We start from the raw sequence: 16373 nt of genomic DNA, 5'->3' as shown, positions 1-16373 counted from the left end.
TACCTGTCTCATGCACTGCTGGCAGGATATAGTGACCGTTTTATAAAAATAACTTTTTTTAATCATATTCGCTCCAACTCTACGCAGTGCAGCTTTAAGAATGAAATAGATAGAGGTTGAGAGAGAAGCCTACTCAAAAATGTTCATAATTTAATTTTATATTGTGCTTATGTGGTGCATATGATATATATAATTTGCGTTTAATTACATTATCGCACAGCAAACCTGGTGCCGGGAATAATGTAGACAATGCACAGTGAAGGGCTACAAAAGGGGGGTTGATAGGGGCCCAGCATTTTGCCCCTGGGTCTCCAAGCAGGTTAATCCGGCCCTGCCACAGTGTGAATAATCTATGGACAAAAAATGATCTAAGCAAAAATTCTAAATTGCATGTTAACATTTAGTAAACATGCAACATTGTAAACATAGCCTTCCAGTTTTTGCACTCAAGGACGACAAGACACATGCATATATGCATAAAGTCCACATGGCAAAAGAAAAATCGGTATTAAAGCAGCTTCTTGTTGTTCAAACTGATTACAAAACGCTCCAATTTGTGTCATGTGTGAGGGAATGAACCCAGAAATGGGACACTCAGCTTTCCTGTCAATGCAGCCTCAGTCTGGATTAAATGTAAGAGTCTTGTATGGAAGTTTTTCTATACTAATTCATCTCTAGATTTGTCATGCTACACACGTTTTTCGGTCACAGGTCTGGGCCACAGGTCCGGCCCTGTGAACCTCAGTTGTTGCTCCAAACATTGACCGGAGCTGAATTACTGAAAACCCAGCCGCACAAACAGGATATATTTAGCGTACTATTTTAGTGAGACCGGCCTGGTGACTCCGGGTCTTGAGGAGATACGGTTACTTCTGGAGTCCACATTAAAACAGCAGGCGGTCAATCATGTTGGGCCATTAGTCAAGAAGGATTAAGAAGGCGACATAAGTGGTTAACGAGGAGAGCGCACTGATAAATACGTCCCTTCCTCTCCTACAATGTCCACTATGTGACAGTCTAAATGCATATCATTAACACTTAGGTCATCATATATGTAATGTACAGTTTGGAGCTCTGAGAAGTCACGAGATACCTTGTAAAAGCTATCTGTGTCTCACAGCACAACGAGACGACTTCTTTAGCAGCTAATAGAGACTCGTTCAGACACGCTCACGTAACTTCATGAGTCATGATTTAAAGGGTCACTCGACTGATTTTACACATGAAGCTCAGTTTACACATCACAAGGAGGACTACTCAGCCCGTGGAAACAGTTAAACGACGTCCTCAGTGGCCCTGGAGGGAGTTCTCTGAAGACTGAGAAAGTAAAGGTACAAGCAGTCTGTATTTTGAATCGCAATGTCGGTCGGTCGGTCGGTTAGTCTTTCCACCACTTTGGTCCAGACTGAAATGTCTATTGGATGCAGTGCCATTAAATTTGACATTCAGACATTCATGTTCCCCTCAGAATCCCCTCCCCTTTTATTTTGAAAGTCACTCACCTCTTGTGTCATGTCTGGTTTTACTTCCTGTCCTTGTGTTTTCCCGCCTTAGTGATTGTCTACCCCGTCCTGATTTGTTCCACCTGTGTCTAATCATCCTGCTCTCCTTGTGCATTTTTAGTCTGTGTGCTTTCAGTGTCAGGTCGTCTGCATTGTTACTGGTCTTCATCCTGCCATCTTGCACACCATCTGGACATTGTCGAGTTAGAGCCTAGAGAGTCTTGAGCAAAAAGAGCAGAAAAATAGAAACTTCACATTTAGCGTACTTATTTTTAAACCCAGAAGAAACTAAACTTTTCACTTGAGACCTTCAAAGGTATTCTCATTTAGAAAAGCAAAACAAAATTGAAATTTCATCGAACACAATCACACACAAATGTACTGAAACGGTTTAATAACCTAAAACTAGCTACTGCACAGTATGTGAAAATGAAGAGTTGATGGAGCAACAGACACTTTCAGTGTATTTTTTTTTTTTTTAGCATTCATAATCTTAATTGAAGTGTCACATGAGAGGTAAGTTATCATCCACACAGTTAACCAGAGCAGAAATGTAAGATCCCTCCTCTCTGCCCCGGCCTTGACCCCTCCATGCCCTCTGAATCCGCTCACTTTTTCTGCCACCCACGGTGAGGGATGACAGAATACACACCAGTACTATGCGTACTATGTGTGTTAGTAAAGCAGCCTGAGGTCAACAGTTGCTTCTAAACACAGAGATGCTGGAGGAAAGGCTGAACCAACAGTAACAAAACAGTTTACAAACTCTTTAGTGTCAAAGTTTTATGACCTATGACCTTGATGATTCTGAACTCTGCAGGATGGATTTATTCTTTCCACCACTAGAGAGCAGTGCATACTACTGAGAGCAGCACCTGTGGATGTGCTTCAACCATAACAACGCATCACATGCACAAAGGTACAATATATACACTTTTGAATATGATAAGATAATATGATGAATAACTGTTCAATTACAACACTAATGTACAGTAATCTGACACACAAACAGTATGTAACATATCACAGCCAACCTAAGGCTACAAGGCTATATCCTGTAATGTTGTGTATCATATATGTTATTCCTCTGTGCAGTTAGAGCTCCACTGATGTCTAAAAGAAATATAAAAACAACAGTTTTAGTAAGTTACTGTGCATTGAAACTATATATTTACCTCTGCTCAGCCTGTGCATTAACACCACAGGCTTTAAGACATGCAAAGTGTAACTGATGACGCGTTGTCACCCTGCCTCTTTCCTTCTGCCTGCAGAGAGAGGACTGTAGATTCTGCGTTTTTATACATTAAACTCGGTGAAATTACAGTTGAGTTCGACCAAAGCACACTTTGTGATTGTTGGAAAGAGTAACGACGACGGTTTATGTGAGTTTTACTTTGTTTCTGTCCTGTTTGAATGAAGCGTTTTATGCTGCTCCGCAACGTACAGCTGATCTCAACGTACACGTGGATGATGGCGCGAGCTGAACGGAGAGGGTGGGGGGGGCAATCGTACTCGGGCATCTTGGCGGAGGTCTGCGCTCTCCGAGTGCCATTCTAGTTCTGACATGTTTTTAAAGACGCATGTCCGCAGTAAGAGCTGTTGCTGCTGAGGTACAGGGTAGGGAAGTCAGAAAGTATTGAGTAACACATTGTTGCTTTTGCTGATATCATGGGTTTCGTTGACAATGTATAGATATATCATCATCCTTATAATTTAAACAGATCATCTGGAGTCGATTGTGCTGTCATTTTCACCTTGTTAAGTATTTTTTTAAACTGTTAAGCTGTTATTTTGTACATCAAAGTGTTAGTTTACATGTGAAGTGTGCTCTTGTGTCACTGTTACCTCACTGGTGGTGCTGTTGCATTCTCGACATGTACTGTGAGTGTGTAGTTTTCTTTTAGAGGGCTGGGACTATCCAGTGTCAGACTCACATGTGGGATGTCCACTTCCTACTACTCGCTGTAAAGTAATAACTGCAACAATCAGCCTGAGGAAGCACTACAAAAAACAGATATTGACACATTTTTCTGCTCCCAGTTGTGAAGGAGGATGAAGTCAAGGGGCGGGTTCTCCGTTTACTGGGAGAAAACTGCTGCAAAGAGCCACAAAATGATTCTCCTCCAACCCAGACAGGGATTATGAGCAGCCCCTCTTTACCTGCAACGTAAAGGACACAAAAGGAGAGTTCGGAGAGAGAATGTGAGTGAGTATAGTGAGAGTTTAACAGCGGTGTGGGAGTTTGTTGCTGTGGAAGGAATGTTCTGTTTTTTACAGGGCGTGTTGAGGAATGTCAGGCATATCATATACAAAGCTTCACTTTCTGTCATCTCTCCAAGCATTAACAGCTAAATACTGTAAAGTAGGTTAAGAGTTCTGACAGATTGGTACAAACCAATCTGCCGCACTGAGTTTTAAAACTACCCAGGGGGACAGATAGGACTGTTTTCTTTAAATAATGATTGTTTTTTAATCTACATTTTTGTACAGTAAATCTTTTATTTGTGCTGATGTCATGTGCGAAGGCGTATTGTTTTATTCTGTTATAGGGAAGAGTTTGAATTAGTAGCAACACTATAGATTAATAGAGTGATTAACATAATATTAGTTAGGCATTAAGCATGCAAGAAACCATTCCTCGGAGGACTATTGTTTTATTCCTAAAATAAAGAACTCTAATTTGATGACAGCTACTTAAAGCTAAACTAATCAATATTTATTTATATTAACAATAGATCAAATGACAAGGGGATGCTCATAGTGATGAACCCACAGAGAATTATCACCAACAACAATTCTCCTCTGCTCTACAGAGTCTTTTTAGCGTCTTTTAGCTCATTGTTTTGGTTTTACAGCTCGTAACTGTTCTGTTTTGGTTCACGCTCACCGCTCTCATTTACATCATTTTCAGCAAAATATGATAAAGCCACTGTGCACTACCTGCGCAGCAGCAAACAGTTAGAGACTGTGAACATAGTGGAGCATTTAGCAGCTAAAGAGACAGATATTTTCCTCAGGAGTTGGTGGAGACCAAAACAGAGCTAAAAGGAGACATGTCAGGTGGACATTTGTGACTTTAAATGAATGCTAATGTTGCTGTTTGCTTGCATGTTAGCCACAATAAATGCATAAGGTGATATGTCAGATGTTGTGGTTATACAGCTTGTTTTGGTGGCCAAAAAAGTAATTGATGCTCTTTAAGTAACCCATTGAATGCAACCTTTTAATTTGATTCTAGTGTTATGCCACTTAAATGAAAGGTTAATTATTAATTAATTAATTAATTAATTAATTAATTAATTAAGCTACTTTCTCCATCATGGGTTCTGAGGGGGTTTAAAGCTGAATTAGGCGAGATTGGAGCAAATATGATTTAAAAAAAGTGATTTTTATAAAAAACGGTCGCTATATCCTGATAGTAGTGCATGAAACAGGTAACCTGGGAAAAAAACATGTTCCTCTGAGTCCTCCGGTGCTCCTAACGGCATCTGCAAGATTTCACAGACCGGAGGAAAATAATCAGAGCTGATCATTTCCTATACCTTCAGACTAACTACATCTATAAGATCATTGTAAAGTAATAAAAAAATACAGTAATTTCCTCAGAAATATTGAAGTGAAAAGTCTAACAAATCGGAAATAAAGCACCTCAATGTTATTATAGTTGCTACTTAAATTTCCATCTGTGTTTCCATGTAATTCAATTTACTCTAAATAGTTCCTGTTAGATGATTTCTAAGAATATTTCAATCAAAGTGCAGTTCTACAGTAAACTGATCCTTCTGACATTTTGACTTGTCATAGCGGGGTATGCAGAGGTGTAACTAATATCATCAACGATGCTCCTTTTACTGAGGGTGTGCCAGTTAGCTGTGCCAGCAGGAACCAGTGATTATAACTGGTTACACCTGTGCAAGAGAAGATGTCCTGAGAGGGCAAAGGTCAATAATGAATCAACAAAAAACGTTTTTTTCTTTCAGGTTCAGCTTCAGGCTTGCCTACATTTTCTCGTATAACCTGTTCCAGTTCTGCGGACACACATGGATACTGGCTAATACCATAGCCAGGGTTCTCTCATTTGGCCAAGGTATTCAAAGGATTCAATACTGAGCAATATGGATTTGCCTCCACACAAATGGCATATGATAAAATTTCATTTTTGGACTTTGCAGATGCCTTAGCAGATACATTTTACTCTGTTGGCTTCGTGATGAGTCTGTGCCAGCTGCTCTCCATCCTGGAGCTTTTCCATATCGCAGATGGGATTGAGAAAGCCAGACTCCTCCCTCGCTTCATCCAAGTGTGTATCACACTCATTATTAATCATGTTATACGTCAAACATGTATTTGAGCGTTCTTTATCCATTTGAAACGGTTGGTGGATTTTTGTGCCTGCTATCTGTTTTGACAGGTAACGGAGAAGAACCTCCTGCTGATCATGGTCATCATGCAGGAGGAGATCCAGAGTAAACCAGTCGTGTGTGCACAGTTCTGCTTGTGGAACATTCTGGACCTCCTACGGTATGCACATTTAACTTCTTCCATCCTGTTTGCCATTTTGCTGCAAACCAGCTGCACATCTATCTAATACACATGTATTGGTATTTAATTGTGCCACCCTCTCACCAATAATAGCACCAACCATTCTAGCGGAGTCTACAGAGTTTTTAAAGCTAGAGTGAAGATACTTGCATCATATGAAACTGGATAACCTAAGAAATCCATTAATACCAACCATGTCATACTAGCTTGTCTCGAAGGAGGCTAAATAACGCTGCAAATTTACACTAAATTTTTGCGAGGAAAACTGGCATGTCCATTTTCAAAGGGGTCCCTTGACCTCTGACCTCAAGATATGTGAATGAAAATGGGTTCTATGGGTACCCATGAGTCTCCCCTTTACATACATGCCCACTTTATGATAATCACATGCAGTTTGGGGCAAGTAATAGTCAAGTCAGCACACTGACACACTGACAGCTGTTGTTGTCTGTTGGGCTGCAGTTTGCCATGTTATGATTTGAGCATATTTTCTATGCAAACGTCATTTAATCCATTGTTAATATAAAAATAGTGCGGATTAGTTCAGCTTTCAAATCAGCCAAGAGACAGAGTCAAACCAGCACAGAGAGAGTCAAGATGCTATAAAATCGGGGTTAAAGCACTCTCCTCTAAGAGTCTGTCTGCAGAGCTCTGAACTAACTGGTTATTCAAGCCAGGTTGAATATAAATTATAAACTGGCATATAAGCTGCCAAGTGTAATGGTAGACTGAGGCATGTCTTACTATGACTACCTTCTGATCCAATCCACTGCCAGTTATTGTGTAACAGTCTGTCATTATGTCCTGCTGTGTTCTTTTTGATGACAGGTACCCACATGAGCTGCTGTGTGTTATGGATAAACCCTCCATCGCCATGCTGTGGACCCGCTACACACTCTGGATCCCTTTATACATCCTGTCAGTGGCCACTGAAGGTGACTCAATCATTTATTACATACTGTAGGATCATCAATGGGCAGTTACAGTGTAGCTGACCTGACACACATATGTTGCACAATACGGGCGGCTGCTTCAATGTGTCTGGTATTGTGTGAGGGAAGTAGTGTGAGCATACAGGAAACGAGTTGGCAAAGCAGAGAAGATGATAAAATGTCAGGAAGTGTGTGTGAGGAAAGAACACGTGTTCACTACAGACAGCTCTAGTGTATCAGTAACACACAGGCAGCGTAGACAGTTAACTACTCACTACTGGCATAGTGCGTGTCCTTTTCAAAACATCTGATACAGTTTTAAACTCTACTAGCAAATGCTCTTTATTGGACTGCAGCAGAATATGTTCTGACTTTAAGAATCCTTTAGACAACAGACATACTGTGTTAACCCTCCGAGACCCACAATACAACAGCCTTGCCTTTTCTAGGGGGGTACATGGGGTCTTTAGGGGGAGATAGCAGGTCAACAGTAGATGTCATATAGAAGTGGTGTACATCATCTGAAAGCTGGGAACCTGAAGATTAATTTGAGATAAAAACAAATGAATGAATGAATGAATTAAAATAAATTGTGTATAAGGGTTTAGAACATTATGTTAAAGTATGATAGCCATTCGCATACTCAGTCGCAGCAACTTTTGGGTTGATACCATTTGTTACACACATTTAGTGCTAAATTTATCCATTTTTTACTACTCAAGAATTGATACAAATGATCAATAATCCCTCCAAAATACCATATTAAGACACCAAGACCTTCAGGAACACCATAGAAAAAAAAAACATGCTGTGATTTGGTTTAAAAAAAAATTGACATTTGGAGATTTCTGCAAGAATTGCATTTTTCTGCAATTGGATGGCGAGCACTTCTGTTATGTAAACTGCTCAGAAACCCCCTTAGTGTCAGTATACCTAGGAAAGCCATCCATCCTCTGAATGCCCTAGGTCTGTAGTTTGTGGCTGTAAAGTTTCATGAGCCTGTGATTATCCTAGAGGTCATCACAGGTCATTTTATACAGTGAGGTCAAGTTTAAAAAAAATAACCTCAATACAATGAAATGTCTACTATGGGGACTAACATCATCACACATGAATACAGTTGGACTCATTGGATCCACAAGAGTCTCAGCTTTACAGTGATGGTCAAGGAGGTCAAGGGACCCCTTTTTGAATATGGCCATTCCACTTTTTCCTCTTCAGGAGTGTTATTTATCCTCCTTTGCAACAAGCTAGTATGACATGGTTGGTGCCGATGGATTCACTCTAGCTCTAAAACTGCTACAGCCTCTGAAAGACAAATATCAATGGTTCAGCATCTTGTATGTGTTCCTTTTTCTTCCTCAGGTGTCATTATATACCAGGCCGTACTTTACGTTGAACCAACAGCATCAACGTCATGCCCTTTGAACTCAACGGTGTCCACACACAGTCCGCTCCCCTTCGTCCTGATGCTCTACCTGCCTGTTCTTGCTCTCGGTAAGATGAGTCCACCTGCATTTGTGCCAATGCAGCGGGAAGAATGAGGGGGCTGTTTTCTAACACCTTTATCAGATCACAGTACTTGAATAACTGATGTAAAAAATGACAGATTTTCCATGAGCTTTTAGAGGGGAGTTTTCGTGCTACAATTATTTCTTGGTGAACTCCAGCTGGGTGCAGCTTCTTAAGAGTCCTGTTCTCCCAGTCAGGTTGCCAGGTGCCTGTTCAGACACTAAACCCTGTGCTCAAACACCAAATCTGGCAACCCATGCTATAGCCGGAGAGGCTGCAAAGAAGTCCTGGGAGGATGGATACACTGTTGTTTGTCAAGAAATAGTTCTAGCACGAAACTCTCAAACTAACTAATGGTGCGGCTCAGGAAGTAGAGTGGGTCGTTCACCAATCAGAAGGTTGGTGGTTCGATCCCCGGCTCCTCCATCGGTGTGTGAATGAGTATTTAGATTCGATCCTAATGGGCAGGTTGGCACCTTGCATGGCAGCCTCTACCATTCAGTGCATGAATGTGTGTGTGAATGCTGACATGTAGTGTAAAGCGCTTTGAGTGGTCGGAAAACTAGAAAGACACGATATAAATGCAAGTCCATTCACCATTTATTGGGATTAGTAGCTAAAGTTTAAGTGAGTGAGTCAGGTAGCTAGCCTCAGACTTTTAAACCAATTAAGTCATCGTGCCTTAACATGCAGCAACTCCACCAAAGAGACTACAAACCGTTCACTATCAAGTACATTTGGAAGTCAACATACCTTTTTACACTAATTTAGCTTTACTTGGTAAACTGCCTTACACCTTCAGCTGGTATTATTCTGTAATGACCATCTTTTTTGCGGCTGTTAGATTTGTGCCTTAAATTCAAAACCGACTTCAGACTTGTTTTTCTGACTTTCTAACAGCAGTGTTTGTCTTTGTTTTAGGGGCCTCAGTAACAGTCTGGCAACTGCTGAAGGAGAGACAACACCACCTGGAGAAATGGAACAAGAAGATGAAAAGGAAATGACACCTGAAGACTGAATGTTTGGAAGTCTTTCAGGAAATTCCTCTGAAGTTCAATTTTTTTTTTTTTTTTGGAAAAGACAACGGGGACTATTACTTTTTAAATTCTGTGATTTTGATGGTTACATTTTTATTTATTTTTTTTTTTAAAGATAATTTTTAGGCTTTTGCCTTTATTTGACAGAGATCGTGATAGTGGTGAAAGGGTGAGAGAGAGGGGATGACATGCGGGTCGGATTCAAACCCCAGGCCGCTGCAGCTAGGACTCAGCCTTTTGGTACATGGGGCGCCCGCTTTACCAGGTGAGCTGCCATGGGGCCCCTAAAATATATTTTTAATAGAAGATCTTGAACTCAAGAGCCACGAAATCAAACTCAGAAAATAGTTCCTGTATTTGATGAACTTTTAATGGGCGGATATTGTTTTGAAGTAGTGCGGTTCACCTAAAAAAAGTCCATGCTGCTGCAGTGATTCTCTCACATCCAGAGCCATCACTGCATCCATCAGTCCAGCAGTCAGAGGCAGGAAGAACCTCGGTATGCGTTGCCACGGTAACAGCCTTGTCGTGGCTCCTCTGGGCTACCATCCGTACGCTCTGGTCCACACAGCTTTCTTCTTGAACTCAGCAGAGGACTTCAGGGTCAACAGGGCGGCTGAAACAAAGAACGTACGTATGTTGCTGATAAGAGAAAATCATTCCATTGCAACGTCAGCGCCCAGCAGCAAAAGTTACTGGACTGAAAGCGACTACCGGACGCCAGTAAAATCTTATTATGTCTCCATGCCATAACAACCAGCATCAGTGTTTCCTCCGCTGTGGAGTTTTGAACAGTTCTGTTTACATTCAGTTTCTCACATTGTGTATTGTACTTGTGGATTTCCTTTCTCATAAAACATTTACAAAGACCAATTTTTGTGTATTTTGAAACCTGAAAATGAGGAAGAGCGCCCACCGGCCACAGTGTCACTTATCATCAACATCACCGTTTCTGTGACTCAACATTGTAAACTGAGTTCTGTGTATTGTATATGCTGTTGTGTTTTTGTACCTTTGGCTGTGCTGATGGTTGTGGCCGACAGACTCTGTTCAGGACCTTCTATGATGCTGAAAAGCCAGTCTATGAACTGAGATACACACACACATACACACACAGGTTGTCATTATCTACAAAGCTGACCCATAACTCAGCGAGTCCAGTATATCACACACACACACACACACACACTGACCTTGTGTCTCTGGCTGCTCCAGGGCTCTTTGTCCAGCAGCAGCGCCAGGCTGTGGGACATACCCAACAGGCACTGCGGCAGGGCGCGGTCAGCGAACGCCTCCGCGCCGTACAGACTGTGTTGCAGAGTTTGGGGCTTGGAGCCGAGTTGCCATGGGAACCACTGGGCCCTAACGCCAAGGAGGAGGGGCATTGTGTGGTCACCCCAGGAAACTACAGCAGCAGCAAAGACCTGGAACAGGAAGTCTGTGGCCTGCAGAACAATACAGGAAATCTATGTTCAGCTTCATTTTCAAACATTTTGGGATCTCTTAACACCGACAGTATGACGGTTCATTAAGCAACCTAACTCAGCATCTGCAGTTCAATTTAGCAGCCATAAATATCTATTTCTATAAAACTAAGAAAATAAGACCCAAGTTAAAATAAACCGTAATTGTTCTTTAACAAAGGACGATCATTTGTTGTTTTAGTTTACCTGTCAATACAACCGCCTAAAGTGTAAAACCTGTTTGCACGTTTAACATGTTATTAGTGACGAGGCTGGAGCTGCGTTCCAAACCACCTCAGGAATGAGGAGCCTTTAACTCTCACCTATATGCTTAAACATCATCTGTGGTATGTGAGAACAACACACTTGACAGCTCTAGAAATACCCCACAGCAGTTTCCCAGCATGGCTCAGTCAAAAAACATACCAGTTTGGTGTCTCCGCATGTGACGGAGGTTGCACCGTAGGCGACGTTTCGCATGTGTCCCATCAGCTCCAGGAGCCACTCCATTCGTTTCGAAACGCCTATTAATGAAGATCAAAACCATCTCAGTGTACAGGTGGACTCACTCTGAGGTGGACATTAACATACTGTAGAACGATGACACACATGTTGTATAGCATGGAGAGAAACATAAATACAAAAGAAACATCAAGAAGAGGCAGACTTTGTGTTGTCTTGCTCACATCTTTAAAACCTTTATGTGTGGAATTTGAACATTTTGGTGCCACCTGGTGGTTGCATCAGAAATCACTTTTTCTATATGATGTGAATGCAGCAAGAGAATCTTTTTATCTCCAGATGTTGACTCGTTTCTGGCCTGACCTGTGTTGGGGTTGGTGGCCAGGCGACTCTGGTAAAAAGTCTGCAGGAGGAGCCAGCCGACTCTGCTGCTTGGCCAACCGCGAAGCACACCGGCGATGACATCATTGAGACCCAGGAGGGGAACTCTGCCTCGGGAGGTCAAGTAAGCCAGAATAAAGCAGGTCTTCTCCATCTGAGCCTGAACAGTACACAGTACAGAGCTTCAGTTACTTTAGTTTTCACTTCAGATTTTAAAATATGAAAACTGTCATGCAGCATATTCCACGTGTAGCTACTTAAGGGCGCTTTCACATCATTTACCATGTCAGCTCATGACACAAGTCTTTGTTTTCTATACCATTTATTGGCTCTTTGTCACATCATACTGTACCTCTGTGACTCGTGCAACTCGGTCAATCTCTGCATCAGACATCTCAGACAGACATTTGGTGATTCCCACATACAAATCCACTTCATTATCCTAAAACGAAAATGAATTCATCATCAGCAGAGGAAACGGGAGGATATTCATGGTGAATGGTCTGGTGCAGTTACAGCTGATAAAGTACTATCATGTTAAAATGTCTTAAAATGTTAACTGTTTGCATGTGAGATGTTATATGGGGAGTTGCATTTTGAAGTTGAAGCACTGAAAGGACCTGAAGTGTCTGTTGACGTGTAAGAGCTAAAAGCAGTTCAAATTTTAGTCTCAAGTTTGTAAACACTCAATTTAGTTAAATTGAGGTGAGGTGTAGGAGATGAAAGCAGGTGAAGCTGAAGTGCCAGATAGTTGAAGTGTGCACACTGTGAGTAGTTGAAGTGTCAGTCCGTATGTAAACAGTGACAGCAGTTGAAATGTCAGTTGAAGTATATGAACTGTCCGTTGAAGAGAAAAAAATTAAGTGTCAGTAAGGGTGTAGAAGCTAAAAGATGTGAATTGTCAGTTGAGATGAAAGCAGTTGAAATGTCAGTTGAAGCAGAAGTACCAGAGGCAGTTGAAGTGTGAGCATTGGAAATAGTTGAAGTGTCAATTGGTATGTAAATAGTGACATAGTGAGTACATGAACTGTAAAAATATCAAAGTATTTGAAAAGTAGAAATTAAATGAAGTGTCATTTAATGTGTAGTGGCTGAAAGCAGTTGATGTGTCACCTTAAGCGTAAGAGACAAAAGCAACTGATTTGTCATTACAGGAGTAAGAGATGAAAGGAGATGAAATATCAGTTGAACTGTAAACCATGAAAGCAACTAAAAGTCCAGTTGAAGTTAAAGTTCCAGAGGTAGTTGAAGCGTCAGCTGGTGTATGAACAGTGATAACGGTTGAAGTGTCAGTTGAGAAATAAAAAATGTAATATTGAAGTGTCATGTAAAGTAAGTAGTTTGTGAATGTGCGTTTCATTTGACCTGTATTTGGTTGGGCAGCAGGGTGAAGATCTTCTCGGTGGTGGAGCACAGGATGCTCCAGCAGCTGTTGGGGGGGTTTGGGAGAGCCATGGCCTGAGCGAGGCCCTGCAGCAGGGAGCGGCACAGAGACAGACGCTGGGGTCGAAGGTCATCCTGGAACTGCTGCAGGCCCAGACTCTCCATGTGGACCTGGAGCTTGTCCTCGGCAACGTGCTTCATCCACGAGCCCAGGCTCTCGTAGAGATGAGCCCGGGTCTGGAACTGGAGGAGAAATAATAGAAATCCTACAATGTCATTTGTTGACTGTATTACAAGTACGGCTAGATGCTGAACTACTCAAGAGGAACTTACACTGAGGCTGTGCACGAGGGGCGGTGACAGCCAGGAGCCCAGAAAGAGAGAGGCACTCTGAGAAGACTGAGCCTGACACGCTGCCAGCACCACACACTGATGCTGTACATCCTCTCCTGGCAAAGATAAAAGAAAAAAGATGCTGAGCTCGGTGCTTTGACTCTGCTAGTCTCTAAGGTACAAAGAGAGAAACGTGTGTGAGAACTCTTACCGAAGCTGAGCCTCATTAGAGACAGGACGGCACTCCAGTTGATGGGGGGGTACTGGGAACTGGCTCCAACTGATGCCAGCGGGGTCAGAGCGGTCTTAACCAGAGCTGGAGGGGCAAACTCTGGACCTGGGTCCACAGGAAGAGAGTGCAAGTGAAATTCTAGCATATGCAGGCAATTTGTATGAATACATTTTCAGATTTTATGTTCAAATTAGGGCTGTCAAAGTTAACGTAATAATAACGCACATTTTAATGCCACTAATTTCTTTAACGCTTTAACGCAACTTGAGATTTTTAGGTTGTAGCGGGCTCAGTTTTAAAGCTAGAGTGAATATACTGGTATCATATGAAACTAGAAAACCTAAGGAATACATTGGTTGCTAAATTTAGCATATTTGTCCATTCCCATGTTGATAAGAGTATTAAATACTCGACAAATCTCCCTATCTTTGAACAGATAAAAAATGTGCGATTTAATCGCGATCAAATATTTTAATCGATTGATTAAATATATTCTTATATCTTAAGTTAAAATTTGTGGTATGTTGTTGATAAGAACATTATTAATGTGTCAACAAACCTTTTTTTCCTGCCTCTGAGATGAAGTCGACGATGGATCTGATGACACTTTTCTCTGAGAGGTAGCTGAAATCCTGAGGAACTGAGGAGATGACAAAAGACAAAAGACATATCACACCAAACAGTTCCTCATTGTGAAGACAGACAATAACTACAGTAGGCTCCATCCCAGCCAATCGTGATAACATGGAGGTTGACTGTGCAGTGTCTAGCCTACCTGCTGTGTGACTGTGACTGGTGGACGCATGGGCCAAATGCAAATGACCAACCAAACAAGCGCTGTTGGACTGCAAACCAATGGCTCCTGAGAACGTTATGATCTGCAAAAGAGCGCCAAAACAAGTCAATGTACACACAGAGCAAAGGACAGCTCTAATTCAGTGCAAGCAGGAATATTTCATGGAAACCTGCCTAGTGAATAATGGAGATTTTTGCCCGATAGTGGCGATATTAACAGCACAGTAATTACAGAAACATCATTTTGAAACAGTGATGATGCAAGTTCTGGCAAAAGCAGACAAGAAGTGTCTGACATCTTGAGACATCTTGTAGTATTTAGTAATAATAATAATACTGAGAGGGGGGGTTACATCTTCACCAATGAAATGTGTCATGTGACATACCTGTGTGATGGCTCGAATCACCTCATTGAGCCGGCTCTGCTGCTGCGAGGAAAGCTCCGACTCGCTGGTTTGCTATACCACAGGACGACAAGCTCAGTGACACGTACAGTCCAGTATGATAGCAGAAACATTCACGGCCTCAAATAGAAATACTTCACTCCCAAGAGCTTACACATGAGACTTAATGATATAAACATGCATTTTATTGTTATAACAATCCTCTTTAAAATTGAACATTTCCAAGTGCCATTATGCACTGCCTGTCTCACCCAGTGAAACCAGCTCATGAGAGGATGTCTCACCTGAATGAGGTAACTCTCAGATCCCACTAAAGCCACCAGGCCGTTGACGGCAGCCAGTCGCTGCATAGTGGGACAACCCTGAAACACAAAGACAACATTCAACACACAGGTTACACTTGCTTGGTATCATGATAATTAAGCTGTAAATAGGAACGAAAATGTACCTCGGCCAATAAGATCTTGATCCAAGCAGCCAGCAGACGAGGATGGATGTCCTCTGCTTTGCCGTGGCCGGACATCGAGAGGCCGTGGACCACCAACCCTAGAGCCAGGGAGAAGCCTGGAGTCTGAACACAAACATTACAAAAGCATAACTGGGGTTAGACTGTAGAAAATGCCTCAGAGTGGTGATTTCTTTTTTTCTATAGCAACAAATCCAACAGAGGCTTGATTACATGGATTGAGTTTAATGAGCCTACTCTGGCCTAACAATTATTTTCTCACGTTTTAATTGCTCAGTTTGTACATTGACTTGAAAGTTTCTTGGCTTAGTAGAGAGCAGTGTAACCAGGATGAGGACAAAAACTGATTGAACACAGACAATTCTTAATTCTTTCAATTGCGTCTCTGCTCAATCTCACTGACTAGACTCGTTCCTGCTGACCTGTTGGCTCTCCTCAGTCAGGGTACGCAGAGTGTTCATGACCTCCTCGGCCTTGGCAGCATCTATAAGGCCTCCGCTGAAGGCAGACACGCCCACACACGCCACGGAGTACGCCAACGCCTGCACAGGTGAACATAGTAAAAGAAAGAAAATTATTCTCACTATTACAAATCATTCTCTAATAAAGGTTCAGTTTTTTTATTGATACCATTTAACCACAGCCCGTGTGTCTACATCCATTATGCTGTGTCATCATGGCTGTAGAAACATTATGTATGGAGGACAGAGCCTGCCAAAATCACAAATAAATAAATAAATGACTCAATAAATAAATAAATATGTAATTAAATGTAGCAAAAATCATTTTAAAAATAAATGTAGCCATTGATCAGTTGATAAATTGTGACATAAATTTATATTTTTGTTTTAATTTGATTCTTTATTTATTTATCTTTGTATTAATTCCCTTATTTATTTATCTGCACTCTGACCCCATGATGACACACG

The 16373-nt window shown here is 41.6% G+C and overlaps 2 protein-coding genes across 3 annotated transcripts in view; one reads left to right on the top strand and one right to left on the bottom strand.

Moving 5' to 3' along the window:
* Positions 1–1724: 1724 nt before the first annotated feature.
* Positions 1725–9519, top strand: hacd4 (3-hydroxyacyl-CoA dehydratase 4). 2 transcript variants are annotated; one of them, XM_037758595.1, is made up of 9 exons: positions 1725–2018; positions 2349–2421; positions 3543–3704; positions 5483–5589; positions 5675–5802; positions 5914–6023; positions 6873–6979; positions 8342–8473; positions 9410–9519. In XM_037758595.1, coding segments are annotated over exons 3-9 (669 nt in total). In that variant the 5' UTR covers positions 1725–2018; positions 2349–2421; positions 3543–3702; the 3' UTR covers positions 9493–9519. The 2 variants fall into 2 exon arrangements, with proteins under 2 accessions (XP_037614523.1, XP_037614524.1); XM_037758596.1 differs by having other exon boundaries at positions 1725–2176; positions 2323–2421.
* Positions 9520–9877: 358 nt separating this feature from the next.
* The window catches only part of focad (focadhesin), a 28947-nt gene continuing 22451 nt past the window's right edge, over positions 9878–16373 (bottom strand). Inside the window, exons 30-44 of the mRNA XM_037758592.1 lie at positions 15867–15986; positions 15427–15549; positions 15263–15340; positions 14961–15032; positions 14555–14657; positions 14339–14419; positions 13759–13884; positions 13548–13663; positions 13197–13457; positions 12184–12273; positions 11814–11991; positions 11415–11512; positions 10719–10970; positions 10538–10613; positions 9878–10141 (exon numbers count right to left, since the gene is read on the bottom strand). Coding sequence (XP_037614520.1) covers positions 10068–10141; positions 10538–10613; positions 10719–10970; positions 11415–11512; positions 11814–11991; positions 12184–12273; positions 13197–13457; positions 13548–13663; positions 13759–13884; positions 14339–14419; positions 14555–14657; positions 14961–15032; positions 15263–15340; positions 15427–15549; positions 15867–15986 — 1848 coding nt within the window. The 3' untranslated portion in view covers positions 9878–10067. The remainder of the gene's footprint in view (positions 10142–10537; positions 10614–10718; positions 10971–11414; positions 11513–11813; positions 11992–12183; positions 12274–13196; positions 13458–13547; positions 13664–13758; positions 13885–14338; positions 14420–14554; positions 14658–14960; positions 15033–15262; positions 15341–15426; positions 15550–15866; positions 15987–16373) is intronic.

This window comes from Sebastes umbrosus, chromosome 22 (genome assembly GCF_015220745.1).
Source record: "Sebastes umbrosus isolate fSebUmb1 chromosome 22, fSebUmb1.pri, whole genome shotgun sequence".
Lineage (NCBI taxonomy): Eukaryota > Metazoa > Chordata > Actinopteri > Perciformes > Sebastidae > Sebastes > Sebastes umbrosus.
The sequence above is the reverse complement of the archived record's forward strand: the minus strand, read 5'-3'. Positions and strand labels throughout refer to the sequence as shown.